General features: G+C 43.4%; 1 protein-coding gene across 2 annotated transcripts in view; it reads right to left on the bottom strand.

Annotated features, from left to right (window-relative positions):
• Positions 1-13851: 13851 nt before the first annotated feature.
• Positions 13852-19535, bottom strand: part of TH (tyrosine hydroxylase) — an 85311-nt gene continuing 79627 nt past the window's right edge. For both annotated transcript variants that reach the window (XM_088458113.1, XM_088458114.1), the window contains exons 12-13: positions 15471-15604; positions 13852-14011 (exon numbers count right to left, since the gene is read on the bottom strand). In XM_088458113.1, coding sequence (XP_088314239.1) covers positions 13852-14011; positions 15471-15604 — 294 coding nt within the window. The remainder of the gene's footprint in view (positions 14012-15470; positions 15605-19535) is intronic.

Genomic DNA, 19535 nt, shown 5'->3' with positions numbered 1-19535 from the left:
CCTGAAATGCTTTTTCATAAGTAGGCAAGTACAGCATGACCTAGCGGCAGAGAGCAAAACTTTCCAATGCTTAATAAAAAGTGTTGACACCAATTTCACCATATCAGGCTATGAGGATGCAGTAAGCCACAAACATAGGGGGACCACTGGCGTATCAAGTTTTGTTAAATAGTAGGAATCAATTATAAATGCTTTCTCCAGCAAAACAAATGCCACAGAAAGAGGTTATGCTTCATAAATAGACCCCTTAGTGTATAAACTGTTTGCCACTAAGAGTGATGTTGGGTTACCTGTGCTTATAGCCATTTCTAAGCAAGGATAGATGTACTGCTGAAGCACCTCTTGGAATAAAGGATGGGATGGGTGTGTAATAAGTGTGGCCTCATTTGTTCTTCAGAATGTGTTGTTAATTCAAAAACACAGATTTCACAGCTGTGAGTCTATGTAGCACTGAGGTAACCCTAAATGTTTGTGTAGTGTAACTCTTAGCCAAAGCAGCCGGCACTCAGACCCAACCTTAATATGCTGTAAGGAGCCCCATGTCATCTTCCTGCCAAATGGGAAATCCGTCCATGTTTACCAGGGGAAACTTATTTGGCAACTGTAACATGCCCCCACCCCTCACCCAAAAAGAAAGGCCATAAAACATCTGTCTCTGCAAAGCATCACATCCTGTATTTAACATAAGTGGGGAATCGTAAACTTGCAGAAATGCTCCCTCTTGTGGCCAGCTACTGTATGGAACTAGTCGTTTGCTTTAAACTGTAGGAAATTAAGAAGACAACAAATCTGTCTCTATGAATAGACGAGAAGCCCAGCTAAAGTTATTAGCATCCATTTTCTACCATAGTCTACAGTATTTGTAAACTGTTTTAATAGTGACTGAAATACAGTTCTTGAAAGTTCTCAGTCCAGCTCAGTGAGTATTAATGTGTACCGAGGGCCTGATTCAGAGCCGCTCGCTCTGACAGAGCCGCTCGCTCTGAATCAGGAACGGGCTTTTTTCTTTTTGGAGCGGCCTCTTGGCCGCTCGCATAGCTGTGGGTGACTACCCACAGCTATAGCGAGCGGTGATGATGATGGTGGCGATGGTCAAGACTGCTATAGGAACATATATCTGCTATAGGGACATATGTGCTCCTGCTATTCAGGGTATCACACAATTTACTCTATGCACTACTTGCATAGAACTCACTCTTCATTAGTCCCAGAGCTTCATGCATGAAATTTCACAAAGTGTTCAATAAACTATGGAACACCATTCTCAATAAGAGTTATCATTTTGTGCTTCTGTGTCCTATAATTAAGACAGCTGGCACTTATAAATGTAAAAAAGTTGACATGGAAAAAATGGGGGAGACCCAAATAAGCGAGAGGTTCCCCAGGCAGCGCACGTATTAGAACATTACAGGAGGAAAGACTTGCTTGTCCTTTGCTCAGACCTATAATATAAGGCATGTGAGAATAAACTAGCGAGGTTATCTTACCGGATAATACGCGTGGTACTAATGTTAGGGGTTCCGACATGGTAAATTGACCACAAATAAACTACCTTTTGCCAGTAACCCATATTCACTGAGTGTTCTGTATAAAAGAAATAGACACAACAAGTATAACCAGATTTATATAGGCTCTAGTTACCAAGAGATCTTTTATACATTTACCAGGCTAAGAAGCTATAAGTAGCTGTAAAGAAATATGTTCTTTTAACATGAAGCTCGTAGAAATATTAGGCTAATTTTGCCAGATCATAGTCCTAATTATATATATATGTATAAGTCGCTGTTAAAAGTTCAAACTAAACATTTAAATGATTCCTTTTGCTCTCAATACTTCTTTAGTAGTACATTTTTATTAAAGGGTTATTTGAAAAGGGTGCATACACTCAGGTGTTAACTGTAGTTTAAAGCACAGACAAACCTGGAGGTTTATTTATGAAGCAGGGGCTTTTGTAAGCTGTTGCTTCCCGGCGAGTTGCATGTGACTGCATCCGCAGTCAGTGTAAAGACGGAGCGCAATAAACTTACTACGGGTGCCGCTTTACATTTTCACCCAAACCCGCCACAGAGCAGCGGCTTATAAAGGAGAGAAAAAAGAACAGATTAGCTTTATTAGGGGTACTAGAACACCCCTATAGTGATCTCCTATGTTAGTGCAGCTTATCGGGGGGTACAGACTGCTTTCCCCATTTTTGACAGGACTTTTCACTGGTTCCGAATTTGCCAGGTGCCGTTTTCGCCACTTTCTAATTGAATTTGGGGATAAGCGGTGATGCGCGCGATACTTTTTCGCATGGAAAACCAGCGATGATAGCAAAAAGTCCGGCATGCGAAAAGTACGGGACTTTTCGCACCTAATTGAAGAATATGCCCCTTAGTCTGTCTGTCGACCTCGGTTTCCTTGTGCCAGGACCATTCTGCAGCATCACAACACTCACCACGCTAAGAAGAAACACTACATTACTCACCCCCAAAAACTAATTCCTATATGCGATCCCTGCGGCTCAGTAATACTCAACAGCTGTAATCAATCGTGCGTACGCTGCGTGTCTGCCAAACTGCTCTCCACATTGGCCACACTTCCGATAACTACCCAGCCATGCCCTATGGATTGTGCCTGACTGCTGCTATTGGCATACACATCTCTTAAGTAGTGTGTTCTGTTTTGGAACACACAATTGGAGCATAGGAATGCGTGTTATGTAATTGGAAGCCTGAGACATGCAGTCTACACAGAGCAGGAAGTGCATCAGTGCTGTGGAAGGCACAAGTGAAACGCATGGCTGGGCAGTTACTGGAAGTGATATCTACCTATCACAGAGCTCCACACTCCAGATCCTGCAATATACATATACATATATATATATATTCTGTATATATATATATATATATATATATATATATATATATACAGTATATATATATATATATATATGTATAACTCTCCAAGATCCGGCACTCACAGGTATATTGTATAACTGGACCGGGTGCCCTCCTCACTGTGACCTCCAAACGGGGATACACTGACACATACTCCAACCAATGGCGGCACTCCGGATAACAAACAATGCGGACACTTAGCTGGTTTCAGCAACGTTTCAGCGCCTTTAATCAGCGCTTTTATCAAGCATATACAGTAATACAAAAGTGAATAACAGACTTAAATAGCTCACCACCCAGCAGGCCAAACCTCCGATGTAGCACACGTGCGCTGCCAGACAGCAGTCGCACAGGACATGACGTCATGGTCAGCCGCTGGTGTAACCATAGTGATGTGAATGCACACTAATACTCACTGTGACTGCTCATCGAATGATCATTAGATAAAAGCAAACTCTGTGTCAGAACCGAAAAGCGGCCTGAAACAGAATATGCACCATTAAGTGAAAATAAATGAAAACACCAATACTCTAAAACTTACTCACGGCAAACTGCCGTAATTATGCTAAAAGCACCATGACCACTACCTACACCTATACATACATGACCGACAACATCAACACGACGTACCTTAACATATATGACATTGGACACATAAAACAATGTCTATTTACAATGTACAGCAAAATATTAATGCACACAATAAACAGACAAACAGCAACAGATATGTACCCACCTTGTATCAACCCACAAAAAACCTATTATGACTATAAGCAGGCCCAAAAATTAACAAAGACTACACTAAGATGTAAAATGGTGTCCGAACATGTCAAGCAGCCCCCTTGGAAGCAATAATCTATTAACCGGTGAATTTTTTAGATGTTACGGTTACCAAGTGTGGAGGTAGATTAGTTCCCTCTTTATTTACCAAGGCCACTGACAGGAACAACGTGTTACTGGCCAGTAGTGCACATCCAGCACCATTAAAAAATTCTTTACCATTCTCACAGTTTTTACGTGCTTTGCGTATAGCGAAAGATCGAGAGGAAGGGATCAAACAACTTGATAGGATGCTGACTAATTTTTTACAAAGAGGGTACAGTTTGGCAACTTTGAGCCAAGCCAAACTTAAAGCGTTGGCAATTCCAGCAGATAAACTGCTTGGTGTTCCTAGTACCGTTAAAAATGCTCAGTCTAACAGGCATATATGGGTTAACAACTTTAACCACATGAGTTCCTCCATCAATCGACAAGCTAAACGTCTGTGGCCAATCATCAGCACAGATAAGCACCTTCAACCCCTCATTAATTCATCTCTTATGTCTTGTTATCGCAGAGGTAGAAACCTCAAAGACCTTTTAGTGCGTAATGACATCACCCAATTGGGTAAATCCAAGAAAAGCAGCTTTTTGGGTAATCCTAAATTGGGTTGTTATAAATGTTCCAACTGCACCACTTGCAGCTATTTACAGACAGGGCCTTCGTTTTTCCATCCATTCACAGGTGTGAAATATAATATACGCTATCACCTTACATGCACTAGTTCATACATCGTTTATGCGATCATCTGCCCTTGTTCTAAAATGTACATAGGGAAGACAGAGTGTACACTCCGAGTCCGCATGGCGCAACACAGGTCAGCTATTAGGGCTGCTATTGTTAGCGGCACCAGTGAACAGCCTGTAGCCAGACATTTTTCTGAGGCCAAACATAGTATTGCGACGTTACGCTATCGCATTATTGACCATGTGCCTCCTCTACAGAGAGGTGGTGATCGTGGCAAGAAACTGTTACAGTGTGAAGCCAATTGGATCATGAGGTTAGAGACATTGGCTCCTCGTGGTTTGAATGAGACTTTAGGTCTTCAATGCTTTGTATAAACATCCATAGAGTCTATCATTTAACAGTTAGTGGTGCTTTCCGTAGCGGTTAATAGATTATTGCTTCCAAGGGGGCTGCTTGACATGTTCGGACACCATTTTACATCTTAGTGTAGTCTTTGTTAATTTTTGGGCCTGCTTATAGTCATAATAGGTTTTTTGTGGGTTGATACAAGGTGGGTACATATCTGTTGCTGTTTGTCTGTTTATTGTGTGCATTAATATTTTGCTGTACATTGTAAATAGACATTGTTTTATGTGTCCAATGTCATATATGTTAAGGTACGTCGTGTTGATGTTGTCGGTCATGTATGTATAGGTGTAGGTAGTGGTCATGGTGCTTTTAGCATAATTACGGCAGTTTGCCGTGAGTAAGTTTTAGAGTATTGGTGTTTTCATTTATTTTCACTTAATGGTGCATATTCTGTTTCAGGCCGCTTTTCGGTTCTGACACAGAGTTTGCTTTTATCTAATGATCATTCGATGAGCAGTCACAGTGAGTATTAGTGTGCATTCACATCACTATGGTTACACCAGCGGCTGACCATGACGTCATGTCCTGTGCGACTGCTGTCTGGCAGCGCACGTGTGCTACATCGGAGGTTTGGCCTGCTGGGTGGTGAGCTATTTAAGTCTGTTATTCACTTTTGTATTACTGTATATGCTTGATAAAAGCGCTGATTAAAGGCGCTGAAACGTCGCTGAAACCAGCTAAGTGTCCGCATTGTTTGTTATCCGGAGTGCCGCCATTGGTTGGAGTATATATATGTATATATATATATATGTATATATAATGTAGGGGATATAAAGGCGCACTGATTATAATGTGTCACTCCGATGTACATAAAATAAATATTTAAATAATTGAATTACCATATGTGACACACCTCAAAAAATCATTGAGTGGCTGCTCCAAAATAGTGATAGGGTATGGCACCCAGTAAATAATATATGATAAAGTGAATAAAGGAGCGCCTACTAGTGTCTAAAAAACTTTATGAAACAAACATGAAACGTGAAAAAACCTCGTGATAAATCCACTACTTATCTGGTGAGATGTTCTTCAGTCAAATGACCATGAATGTTCATTCAATAAAATAAGGGCACAGGCGTCTGCATGATCCTGATGAAAATTCTGTAAAGAATTGAAACGTTGATCGATATCATGCAGGCGTCCGTGCCCTTATTATATTGATTCAAAATTTTTCTAGTTGCCTCCGCGGTGTTTTAATACGCTCGCATGTAAAATTTCACGATCTTGGCTTGTAAACTGTGGATTTGTATAGAAAGACAGACGGACAAATTTTCGCTTATATTTATATATATATATGTGAAACTAGCAGAACTGGATCAGAGCGCCAGAAAGTGCCACAGAGTGTAAAAAACAGTATATAAATTTTAAAGTGCAAGTGCTATAGTGCAAAGAATGACCTAATTAAAAGAATAATATAGCACCAGTCGGAAGGTAAACATAAGAACAATGCAGTTTATTTATAAAAGTAATTATAAAAGACGGGAACATATACAATATACAGACTATGTAATAGCAAATAACGAAATCAGACAATAATATAATAAAAGAAGCATGGATAAGAGCATATAAATTATTATAAATTTTAAAACAAAGTGTCTTATCTTATTCCAAGGAGAAGTGTGGCTCCATTATAACATAGTAAGGATGATGTATAGTATAGTAACTAGTCATACGCATATATATACATATATATGAAATTACGAAGTGGTCAATGAATGAATGTATAGCTATAGTGCTATAAGTATTACAGTAAACACTGGACAGGAATATTCGTAGATGTGCTATAGCTATACATTCATTCATTGTCCACTCGTAATTTCATATATATGTATATATATGCGTATGACTAGTTACTATACATCATTCTTACTATGTTATAATGGAGCCGGTTTTTATTCTGGTCTCATAAGACACCATGCAAACAACAAAATAGACCATTGATGTCTCATAAAGTATCTCTGTTTATTAATGATATCTCTTCCACAGCTGGTGAAATTGCTGTAAAGATGCATCCCATAATGGCAATTGGGAAGTCCGCGATCCAGGAGCTATCCAGGACATAACCTTATGCATCTCATTGCTTAATTTCCAATTATCCACCAACAAAATGGCCGCCAAACACTACGCGTGCGCACTGGAGAAAACTGGGCTTGCCAGGAGTGAAACTATCGCTAGACTCACATTTAGCCACACGTCATTAGCCGGATCTGCAGTGACGCACAGACGGACACAGTGGTGCTGGCGCCTGGCGGAAATGAACGCCTGACGTCACCGGAAGCGAGGCACGCAGGACCCGTACATACCGGAAATGGGGCAGCGTGGCTGAACTCTCATACTGTGCTGCAATTACTAATAATGAATATATGAATTTTTGCTCTTAATTTACACCATCTTTAGACTCCAGTCTTTGAGACTTTCTTTTATTATTAATATATACTATTCCATTACCACTATCATTATTCCGGTTACACCGGAAGTAAGTCACAGGAAGTGACATCGTGCTTTGGAAAAGTGCGGGATATTCATCCCCCAGTAGGGTATAAATAGCTGACCAGATCCAAGGCACATTGGGGGTCATTCAGACCCGATCGCGAGCGGCATGCGCGAGACCCGGCGAGTGACGGGCTCACCATCGCTCCGGGTCTTGCACCAAAGGGGGCGTGCTGTCGATGTTGATTGACAGCACGCCCCCTTTGGTGGGCGTGCCTGCCAGACGGAGGCGTTCAAATGGGAACGCCTACCATCTCAAGCCGGCCCCACTGACATCACTAGTGATGTCAGTGGGAGTGATTTTGGCTCTGATAGAGCCAAAGTCACTCCAGGGCTTGCGGCAGCGAGACCCTACCGCAGGGTCTCCATCGCAAGCCCGGTGGTCAGAGCTCTGGTCAGAGTATTCAGCTCTGAATCAGGCCCATTATCCCCTTGAAGAAGTCTAATAGGAGACGAAACGCGTTGAGAGCCTTACAACATTGCCACACTTCTCCTTGGAATAAGATAAGACACTTTGTTTTAAAATTTATAATAATTTATATGCTCTTATCCATGCTTCTTTTATTATGTTACTGTCTGATTTCGTTATTTGTTATTACATAGTCTGTATATTGTATATGTTCCCGTCTTTTATAATTACTTTTATAAATAAACTGCATTGTTCTTATGTTTACCTTCCGACTGGTGCTATATTATTCTTTTAATTAGGTCATTCTTTGCACTATAGCACTTGCACTTTAAAATTTATATACTGTTTTTTACACTCTGTGGCACTTTCTGGCGCTCTGATCCAGTTCTGCTAGTTTCACAATTTTCTAAAGGGTTTACCACCCCTCATTTCTATTGGATTGAGCTGACACCCCATATATTTTCAAGGGTGCCCCCCATTGTTTTATGTCATATTTTTGATATTTATATACTATTATTACTCTTAGAACACATATATATATGTTTTTATGGTAAAGCACAGATTTCTGGCGCTCTAAAGAATCTACTAGTCGTATATATATATATATATATATCTATATAGATATATATATACAGTCAGGTGCATAAATATTGGGCATTGACAGAATTTTCATATTTTGGCCTCTATTCACCACCACAATGGCTTTGAAATGAAACAAACAAGATGTGCTTTAACTGCAGACTTTCAGATTTAATTTTAGGGTAATTACATCCAAATCAGGTGAACGGTATAGGAATTACAACGGTTTCTATATGTGCCTCCCACTTTTTAAGGGGCCAAAAGTAATGGGACAACCTAAACAATCCTAAATCTAACTTTCACTTTTTAATACTTTGTTGCAAATCCTTTGCAGGCACTTACAGCCTGAAGTCTGGAACGCATAGACATCACCAGATGCTGGGTTTCATCCCTGGTGATGCTCTGCCAGGCCTCTACTGCAAATGTCTTCAGTTCCTGCTTGTTCTTCCCTTCAGTTTTGTCTTCATCAAGTGAAATGCATGCTCAATCGCATTCAGGTCAGGGGATTGACTTGGCCATTGCATAACATTCCACTTTTTAGCCTTAAAAAACTCTTTGGTTGCTTTTTCAGTATGCTTCGGGTCATTGTCCATCTGTACTGTGATGCGCTGTCCAATGAGTTCTGAAGCATTTGACTGAATATGAGCATATAATATTGCCCAAAACACTTCAGAATTCATTCTGCTGCTTTTGTCAGCAGTCACATCATCAATAAATACAAGGGAACCAGTTCCATTGGCAGCCATACATGCCCACGCCATGGCACTACCACCACCATGCTTCACTGATGAGGTGGTATGTTTTGGATCATGAGCAGTTCCTTTCCTTCTCCATACTCATCTCTTCCCATCACTCTGGTACAAGTTGATCTTTGTCTCATCTGTCCATAGGATGTTGTTCCAGAACTGTAATGGCTTTTTTAGATGTTGTTTGGCAAACTCTAATCTGGTCTTCCTGTTTTTGTGGCTCACCAATGGTTTACATCTTGTGGTGAACCCTCTATATTCACTCTTGTGAAGTCTTCTCTTGATTGTTGACTTTAACACATATACACTTACCTCCTGGAGAGTGTTCTTGATTTGGCCAACTGTTGTGAAGGGGTTTTTCTTCACTAGGGAAATAATTCTTCTGTCATCCACCACAGTTGTTTTCCATGGTCTTCTGGGTCTTTTGGTGTTGCTGAGCTCTCCGGTGCGTTCTTTCTTTTTACGGATGTTCCAAACAGTTGATTTGGCCACACCTAATGTTTTTGCTATCTCTCTGATGGGTTTGTTTTGATTTTTCAGCCTAGTGATGGCTTGCTTCACTGATAGTGACAGCTCTTTGGATCTCATATTGAGAGTCGACAGCAACTGATTCCAAATGCAAATGTCACACCTAGAATCAACTCCAGACCTTTTACCTGCTTAATTGATAATGAAATAATGAGGGAATAGCCCACACCTGTCCATGAAATAGCTTTTGAGTTAATAGTCCCATTACTTTTGGCCCCTTAAAAAGAGGGAGGCACATGTAGAAACTGTTGTAATTCCTACACCGTTCACCTGATTTAGATGTAATTACCCTCAAATTAAATCTGAAAGTCTGCAGTTAAATCACATCTTGTTTGTTTCATTTCAAAGCCATTGTGGTGGTGAATAGAGGCCAAAATATGAAAATTCTGTCAATGTCCCAATATTTATGCACCTGACTGTATGTATATATATATATATATATATATATATATATGTACACACACAGACACATTATATATATATATATATATATATATATACACACATAAACATATACAAGACCAATTCCTTGGCACTCCCAGATGCTGCTGCAGAAGTGTAATTGCTGAGTGCCTTCCAATTCCACCAGGAAAATATATACAGCAATAACGGCGGCACTCTCAGACTGATAAATCACGGTCACAACGACCTTGAAGTAGCTTTCATCAGTTTTGGTTTATTAAAACCTTTGTCAGGAACATGACGAAGGTTTTAATAAACCAAAACCGTTGAACGCTACTTCAAAGCCGTTGCGACCGTGATTTATCAGTCTGAGAGTGCCGCCGTTATTGCTGTATATATATATATATATATATATATCCAGATACGAACACACATTATATATACATATATACACACGGTGGTATAATATCTAAATATACACACAGCACATTATATATACATATATATATATATATATATATATTACACACACACATATATATATATATATACATATATTAGTCCTAGAGAACACACACACACATATATATATATATTTATTAGTCCTAGAGAACACACATATATATATATATATATTATTTTTTTTTTATTAGTCTTAGAGCACACACACTAACCCCCTAGGGTACAAATACAAGATAGGGTGAGGACGGGGGTATACAAACACATACCTACCTATTTACTGATAGCAGCATGGGGAGGAGGTGGAACAGGAAGTGCACTGACTGCAGCAGCAGTGCAACACAAGGCAGCTGCCAGCCTGCCACGATCCTCACAGGAATCCCAGGGGGAGTGGCCAGCAGACTGTCTGATGGAATGAGATAGATCCCCTTCCCTTTGTGTTGGCTGTATGTCCCCTTCGCGCTAGGGACCTGGAAGTGACGTGAGTGAGGGCGGAAGTGCAGTTCCTGCCCATGACAGCCAGCTACAGAAGTACATTGTCCCACTTAAACAAGTTTGTTGTCCTCTCGCGGGCTCGCTGCGCTCACCACGCTTCGGGCACGGTGGCTCGCTACACTCACCACAAGGTTATATTCCCCCTCTATGCCCACTTGGATGGCAGGGAATGACGCTGGACACTGGCTGATGACGTCAGGGTCCTCTCCGTGAAGGGGATTTAGACATTACCCTTCCCTTTGTGTACGATGACTGCTGATGCCAGCCTGAGGAAAGTGAGCATCCGGCCAGCAAAAGAGAGGTCAGGGGGCACGGCATGCGCACCTTACATCCACAAGAAGAGCTGTTCCTCTTCCCCTGGAATATGAAGTGTGGTGGCCGCATAGTGCCTTCCCCACCCCGCCTGCTTAGTGCAGAGGCCGGTGAAAATTAGAACAGGATTTTTTTTTTTAATCTGAACTTGCCAGCGGAGTTTGACAGGCGGGGCCCCTGGGACCACCGGGCCCTAGGCGGCCGCCTATATTGCCTTGTGGTAAATCCGCCCCTGCCCATGTGTACATGGCCTTAAGTTTCTGGAGTACTATAAAATCCTAGCATCTAATCAGACATTGACTTTTACTTGCTAGCTTGCAATAAGTTGGCTACACACCTGAACGATCCAGCGATCTTGCAATGACCCGATATGATGTGATGATATACAGTATATCGTCCCTGCTTACACACTGCACGATCTGCAGTACGACGGCACAATATATTGTTATAGTATTAATGTTAGAGGACCGTATCATACCTGGGATTGTCCAAGCTGGAAAGATGCGACCACACAATTCATCAAAAGATACACACTGTACCACAGGTTCTCAAACTCGGTCAACAGGACCTCACACAGTGCATGTTTTCCAGGTCTCCTCACAGAATCACAGGTGAAATTATCTCCACCTGTGGATCTTTTAAAATGTGTCAGTGAGTAAATACTACACCTGTGCACCTGCTGGGTGACCTGCAAAACTTGACCTGTGTGGGGTCCTGAGGACCGAGTTTGAGATCCACTGTACTATACGAAGGTCCATGCAATCTGTCACGGATCGCAGGATTTGCCAATATATTGTATAGTGTGTACCCAGCTATAGACAGATAAAAGCCAGTTCCTAATCAATAACTCTAGTTTTGTATTACCCTCATTGTGTATTACGATCCTGCCAATTATCATAAAATGTCATAATTATGTTTGCCTTAATGCCCTCTACTTGATTGAAAAATTGGTCATCTTTCAATCCATAGCACGAGCGGGTCACATGAAAGCGCCCGCAATGTATGTGATGGATAATACATGTTGCAATTCACAAAGGAATTTGTTGTCGTCCATTTCTGGGAAGCCGCTAGGAATTCAATTACCTTTCCTAACCTCCAATTTCCCATTAAGACACTCAACTTGGTCACAGGATGCTACTATATTAGCCGACATTTCTGTGGCTAGCCAGCAATATGTTGTGCACCGAAGAAAAAGAAAAGGTGGCATGTAGAGGCCCTCTAGTATATGTACTTGGCGAATAAATGGGCACATAGCTAAAGATAGCTAAAGATTTCAGCTGCAACTCTATGGCCCTCACTCAGAGCCACTCGCTAGCGGCAGTACGCTCGTTCCGAGCGATGTTCGCACATCTGCGCATGCGCACGGTTTTTAGTACGCATGCGCGAACCAGTCAGTGCGGCTGAAAATCGTTGGTACGCAATATAGCGAATGCCTGCTATTTTGAGTGACAGAATGAGGCGTATGTGGGTGGTAACAGGGGAAGGTGCTTGAAAACGGGGAGTGGAGATCCGAACGCAGGCGTGCTTAAAGGTCAAAACGGGCGTTTTAAGGGAGTGCATAATTAATACAGCAGCGTCATTGACCACGTCACTTGGTTTTTTTTAACTCAGAACTGCTCGCAAAATAGCGGTTGAAAACACCAACCACAAGAATAGCGAGCAGTTCATACGCTGTACGATGTACTCGATTAATCTAATAAATAGCGGACATGACGTATGGTGCGTGCGGCCAGGGGGCGTTTTTATCAAAAAACGAGCGTATGTTTTGCTCGCTCGTTCAGACTTAGAGGTGGGAACAGACTGCAATTTGCGAACGGATCATTTGAATAGCCACCCCTTGTTTTTGAACGAACGACCACAAATAGCGAACGGCTCTGAATCAGACCCTATATTTTTTCTATTTCGTACATACTCCCCAAGTCATGGCCCGGTCCTATGCATATATATGTATTGTAAGAATCCTTTTGTTTTGTTTGTTTTTAAATAAAGCTATCTGCATTTTCAATGTCATTGTCCTAGAGCAAGATTTAATTCTCCAATCCCAAGTATCTTCTTCTCCCTAGGTGTTTGGTTAGCTCTGTACGCTTTGTTGCAATTTTCAAAAATGTTGAAGAAAGAACAATAACTACATAATAATGCAGATGGGAAATGGAAGGGTAACATGCTAACATGACACAATGGGCAGATGTATGAAGCTCTGGGAAGTGATAAAGTGGAGAGTGATAAATGACCAACCAATCAGCTTCCAACTGTCATTTTTCAAACACAGCTTGTAACATGACAGTTTGTAGCTGATTGGATGGTCATTTATCACTCTGCACTTTATCACTTTCCAGAGCTTCATACATCTGCCCCAATGGCTAGCAGAGACCCCTTTCCCCATCATCTCTACCGTGTACAGTAAGTGTCTGAACCGTCATTACGTCACTATAATAATAGTTACAATTTGCAGTGATGTGTATCAGAGTATAAGAAAATTAGAATGTAATTTAGGATTAGTCTAGAAGAGATACTGAATGCTAGGGAGGGGGTTTGTATTCTAGGAGACAGAGATTGGTGAATAGGCATCAGGGAAAATGATACTGAGCATGTGGTACGTTACTCAGGAGGTGATGTCCGCTGCATTGTGAGCTGAGTGTTAGGAAAGTATGCTAAGAGCATTGGTGAGTATCTGCAATTCATCTCTAAGTTCTTCCAGGGAACTTTGAATCCGTCCAGGGGAGTCCAGAACCTCAATGCTCACAGTATATGGGTTGTATTTCACGGCAAAAGGTCGTTTTATGCGGGATGCATAATTCCTGTCAGAAAGAATATTGAATGTGTGATATTACAACAGAATATAAATCTGAAATACAGACACACACCCATTAGGCAAACCCAACCCCTATCTAAAACGTCTCCTACATCTCAGTGAGCATTCGGATCCCCCCGTAATACTTCACTCGGGCCCACTACCGTTGGTCGCTATATAGCACCGCAGCAGAGCGCCGGTGTGGTACAGAGGGCCTGATTCAGAGCCGCCCGTTCGCTCTGAGCGATGTTCGCGCAACTGCGCATGCATTTGGGTCGTAATGCGCATGCGCAAACCAGTCATTGCGGTCGGAAATCGTGCGCTCGCAAAACAGCGAGGGGCTGCTAATTTGATTGACAGAATGTACCGTTTGTGGGTGGTAACAGGGTAAGGTGCTTGAAAATGGGGGAGTGGAGATCCGAACGCAGGCGTGCCAAACGGTCAAAAGGGCGTTTAATGGGTGTGCATAATTAGTAAAGGAGCGTCATCGACCACGTCACTTGGTTGTCTTTTAGCCTGAACTGCTCACAGTATTAGGGGAAAGAAAAACCTACCACAAGCACTGCGAGCAGTTCAGATGCCTTTCGATGTACCCGATTAATCTAATAAATACCGGAGTTGACGTGTGACGCGAACTGCAAAGGGGCGTCTTTACAAAATAGCGAGCGCATTTTTCGTTCGCTCGCTCAGACATAGAGCAAATAGCATCCGGCTCTGAATCAGGCCCAGAAAGCAGAGTCTTCTGCGGATCAGTGGCCGCAGCCTCTGCAGACTCTCCCTAGCACAGCACACAGCAGCCAGTGAGCAAAGTGTTGCTGTGATGGAGGGGGGAGGTGATAGTCCTGACTCCAAACCATGCTGTTGGCCAGCTTGGATTTGGAACAAGGATTCCCTGGGAGCCGCCTGAGATGCGGCGGGAAGACAACAGCATTGACTGCCCCCAGTTAAGAAGTCTATGTCCCAGGGGGTGGATAGGGAGAATAGTCTATGTCCTGGGCGTTGGCTAGGGCTAGTAGACTATGTCCTGGTCGGTGGGTGGGTGGGTAGGGCAGGTAGCCTATGTTCCAGGAGGGGTAGGGTGAGTTGGCCTATGTCCCAAGAAGAGAGGGTTAGGGTGGGCAGCAAAGGTCCAGGGCAGGGGTGGGGGGTGGGGAAGGGGGCGGTTGTCCCTTGCCTTGTGCACGACTATGAACACATAACTATAGCAATACATATATAAAGGCTTGACCTTGTGGTCTTATCCTATTTTTATCATCCAAAATCTGCTGCAGGTGTCTGTCAGATATGTTAATGTGTACATAAAGCTGTCCAAGTAAAGGGTTACCTCAGAAAAATTGATCAAGTCCTGGGAATACAGGAATATATGAGAGCCCTAAGCAGTCACGTCATGTGCAGTCATAAAGCAGGGTGTCCTCATTCTCGGTTTACCTGCATCAGCAATGTCCCCATTCTTATGTTCTTCATACCTTAGTTTCTCCTTGGCATCAGCGAAGCTTTCTGATACAAAATAGACTGATTGGAAATTCTGGTCCTGATACGGCTGCATGGCTGCTTCATCTGGATCAAAGAGTCGAACCTCTGGCTCAGATGACAACGAGTGCTGGGGACACAAATGGGTGGGATACTGTATGTCCAATATGCTACATTCATTATATTTAGAAGTCTCAGTGTAAACATGTACTAAATACACTATATCACAACTGTATAACTCTATTTACAAGGCAATAAGGTAAAGCAAAGTGGAAGATTATAGGGCTTTTGGGAAAATAACACATTTCCACTTCTTATAAGAGACTATAAGGCCTATTTATCAATAAATATTTGCAGGATATTACTCGAAAACTGACAACAACAATTGGGGCTGCTGTGCTGCTGGATTTACAAAGTTCCGCTTGGCCTTGATAGGTAACACCATCTCCAGATGGCGTTATCCTATAGTAGCTTAGTGGCTGCTATTTTGCTAATTTTTACAGTGAAGGATCCAGAGGATCCATCTCCATCAGCCCCTGGTGACACATATGACGGCCAACCGCTGTGCAAGCCCAGTGTGCGCCGAGGACCTGAACCAGGTATCAGCTTTACACTATCACACTGCTTCCAGCTCTTCGCCAGGACGGGCTCTAACGGAACCCAGTTCTTAGTATGAGCAGAATAGTAAATGTGTGTGAAAATATAAATTTTATGTTGCGAAATTACACAAAAAATATTTATCACATCTGCATTAAAAAACGGATTGTGAGAAATAGATTAGAGTCGCAGCAGGTGGGCGTCATGGTAGGAAGCCCATCAGCTGTGGCAATAGCATAAATTCACAGCAGTGGCTGTGACTTTTGTCGCAAGACTTGAGGAAGCAGACAGAGGATCTCATTCAGACCTGCTCGCAAGCGCTTGAGCGCTCGCAAGCGGGTCGATGTTGGGCTCTGCGCACGTGCAGCAGCCGCACTGCGCGTGCGCAAGCCCCGGAGTGAGAGACAAATTCTCTCGCTCCGGGACTCACTACAAAAGGGGCGGATGTCGATGGTAATCGACAGCTCGCACCGTTTTGTAGGTGGGGTGGGGGGTGGCTACACAAACGGAGGCGTTCCCGATGGAACGCCTGCCATTTGGGGGCGGCCCCACTGACATCACTCGTGATGTCAGTGGTGAGCTGCTGGCTCTAATAGAGCCAAAAGCTCACTGGGGCTTGAGGAACGAGACCTTACCACAAGGGTCTCGTCGCAAGCCCCTATGGTCGCGATGGTCTTGACCATCGTGACCATCAACCTGGCCGCTCACTAAAGCTGTGGGTGGTCACCCACAGCCTAGCGAGCGGCCAGGAGGCCGGCTCAGAAAATAGATGCGGCCGCCCTCATTCAGTGCGAGTGCTCGCATTTTGCGAGCGCCTCTGACTGAGGTCCAGAGATCTGTGCTACACGTTGCAGTTTTTCTGAGATTACTTAAATCCTTATACCTCTCTGTAATTATATAAGAGGACTTTATTCCACTATCATTAAACCACAGACATCGGAATTTTAAATGAGTGCCCAAGGCGAATTAAACATTTATAAAAGGTGAGTAGTATCCTGAAGAATTTATTTTGTCCGATTCACTATACGCGACAATATGCACTATGTTGTTTTTTCTGTAGCCCTTTCTGAGTATCCTGATGAACACCTACCAGAATGCTTAAAAGCCACCAGTACAATCTGCAATCACTGACAGATAAGTGTGCAATATTACCCAAGGCTCAATTACATTCAGGAATTGGTGATCATATATCATGATGAGAGTATGTTTTTGGACTCATACAGGGTACACTATATTTGTTTTCCTCTGTTTTTGATTAAATAACACACAATCTGAGACAAAGGTTGGATCACGCTTTTGGCAATGATGACCAATCTCTGGATCCAAGGCCGGCCCTAGCCAAATTAGTGCCCTAGGCAAGATTTTGGGAGGTGCCCCCCATAGGATCCTGAAAAAGTGTGTGGCCTCGCAGAAGGGGTGTGGTCTAGCTATTCTGTGGAATATTCCCTATTGTGTTGCTCTCCCAGCACCCCTCACCCAGCACAGATCACAGCATAGCACAGCACACATCACCCCGCACAGATCACAGCATAGCACAGCACCCCTCACCCAGCACAGATCACAGCATAGCACAGCACACATCACCCAGCACAGATCACAGCATAGCACAGCACCCCTCACCCAGCACAGATCACAGCATAGCACAGCACCCCTCACCCAGCACAGATCACAGCATAGCACAGCACACATCACCCAGCACAGATCACAGCATAGCACAGCACCCCTCACCCAGCACAGATCACAGCATAGCACAGCACACATCACCCAGCACAGATCACAGCATAGCACAGCACCCCTCACCCAGCACAGATCACAGCATAGCACAGCACACATCACCCAGCACAGATCACAGCATAGCACAGCACACATCACCCCGCACAGATCACAGCATAGCACAGCACACATCACCCCGCACAGATCACAGCATAGCACAGCACACATCACCCAGCACAGCACCCTTCTACCAGCACAGTATGCCTCACATAGCACCCCTGTTCCAGCACAGCACCCCTCACCCCGCACAGCACCCAGTATCCCTCTCCCAGCACAGCACCCGCGCTAACCACTAGCCGTTGCCCAGGTGCCCCTATCTGCAAACTGCAGCTGCCCGCTCACTGTTTGCTGCTGACAGACCCGATCGGAGCTGTCAGCTGAACTCCGATCATGGACGCTGCACAGTGACAGTAGCAGATGCCATATCTGCCAGCCAGCAGCAGGTGCTCCGGCCATGCCTGCCCCAAACCGGCTTTGCCGGCCCTAGGCAGACTTGGGTGCCCCTAGGCATTTGCTTAGTTTGTCTATGCCTAGGGCTGGCTCCGCCTGGATCTCATGATTCTGTGGGTATCAGTTATTTAGTATCTCACCTTTGTATTTTTAAGTTCCAAAATGTGCATGACATCTCCAAGTATTGCTTATCCCACCTTCATAGCCTATATAATGCCAAATAGCTGCCTCGCCAGGTGCTTTCATTGGTAGGATGAATGGTCCATGGAACTGATAATTCTGTGGGTATTGTGTTATTAGTGCATTTAGGGGCGTTACTAGGTATTTGAAGGCCCCATAGCAACAGTGTGTAAGGGCCCCTATGTACCACCCAATGATGAAAACATTTATATAACACATGTAACTATGACAGGGAAGATGGGTCCCCTCAGCTCTGGGCCCCATAGCAGCTGCACCCTTACACCTATGGTAGTTACACCCATGAGTGCATTGTATTTCACACTTTGTGTCTCCTCTGGGTTAGGTCATATCTCCTCGTATTGCTTACCTCACACATTGTAACCTTTGTATTGCACCCAAGTTGTCTTCCCCGTCTGGTACTTATCTCAGGGATGAATGATGACTCTAGGCGACCCGGGGAGAAATCCAATAGGGGAAGTTTCCTGATAAGAAACCCAGAGGTTTCTGTTAGGCAACAACATCTATGGCGTTTCCTATTGGGTCCAAGCTCTGGAAAGCTTTGCTTGGTGTGTATGGAAAATTTGGTAAAACCCCAGAAAACTGCATTTTCAGGGGTTTGACCACATTTTTAGCTTTGATGTATCCCGCTCTCTGTGTTTAACCACTATAACTATTGTAGTGCTGCCGCCTTTGGAATATGCTTCTTTTACTGCATACAGTGGACCCGATTCAGAGTTGCATGCTATGCCGATGTTTTCGCAAATGAGCGATTACTGGTAAACTGCGCATGTGCTAATACCTATCTGTGGTCTAGCACGCATCGCTTACCTCCACGCAGGGTGATTGACAGGAAAGTACCATTTAAGGGAGGCAACAGGGGGAGTGGTGGTAAAAATGCAGACATGTAGCGGACGGTTTATGGGCGTGTCGATGGCTGCGTCTGCTATCCTCTAAACTAGTAGCATGGCTCCAGCATCTCAGTTCTATCCTGTACTCTGATAGCATGGCTCCATCATCTAAGTTCTATCCTGTACTCTGATAACATGGCTCCAGCATCTCAG

Source organism: Taudactylus pleione, unplaced genomic scaffold, assembly GCF_031769625.1.
Source record: "Taudactylus pleione unplaced genomic scaffold, aTauple2 ptg000810l, whole genome shotgun sequence".
Classification (NCBI taxonomy): domain Eukaryota; kingdom Metazoa; phylum Chordata; class Amphibia; order Anura; family Myobatrachidae; genus Taudactylus; species Taudactylus pleione.
This window is presented reverse-complemented; position numbering and strand designations above follow the sequence as displayed.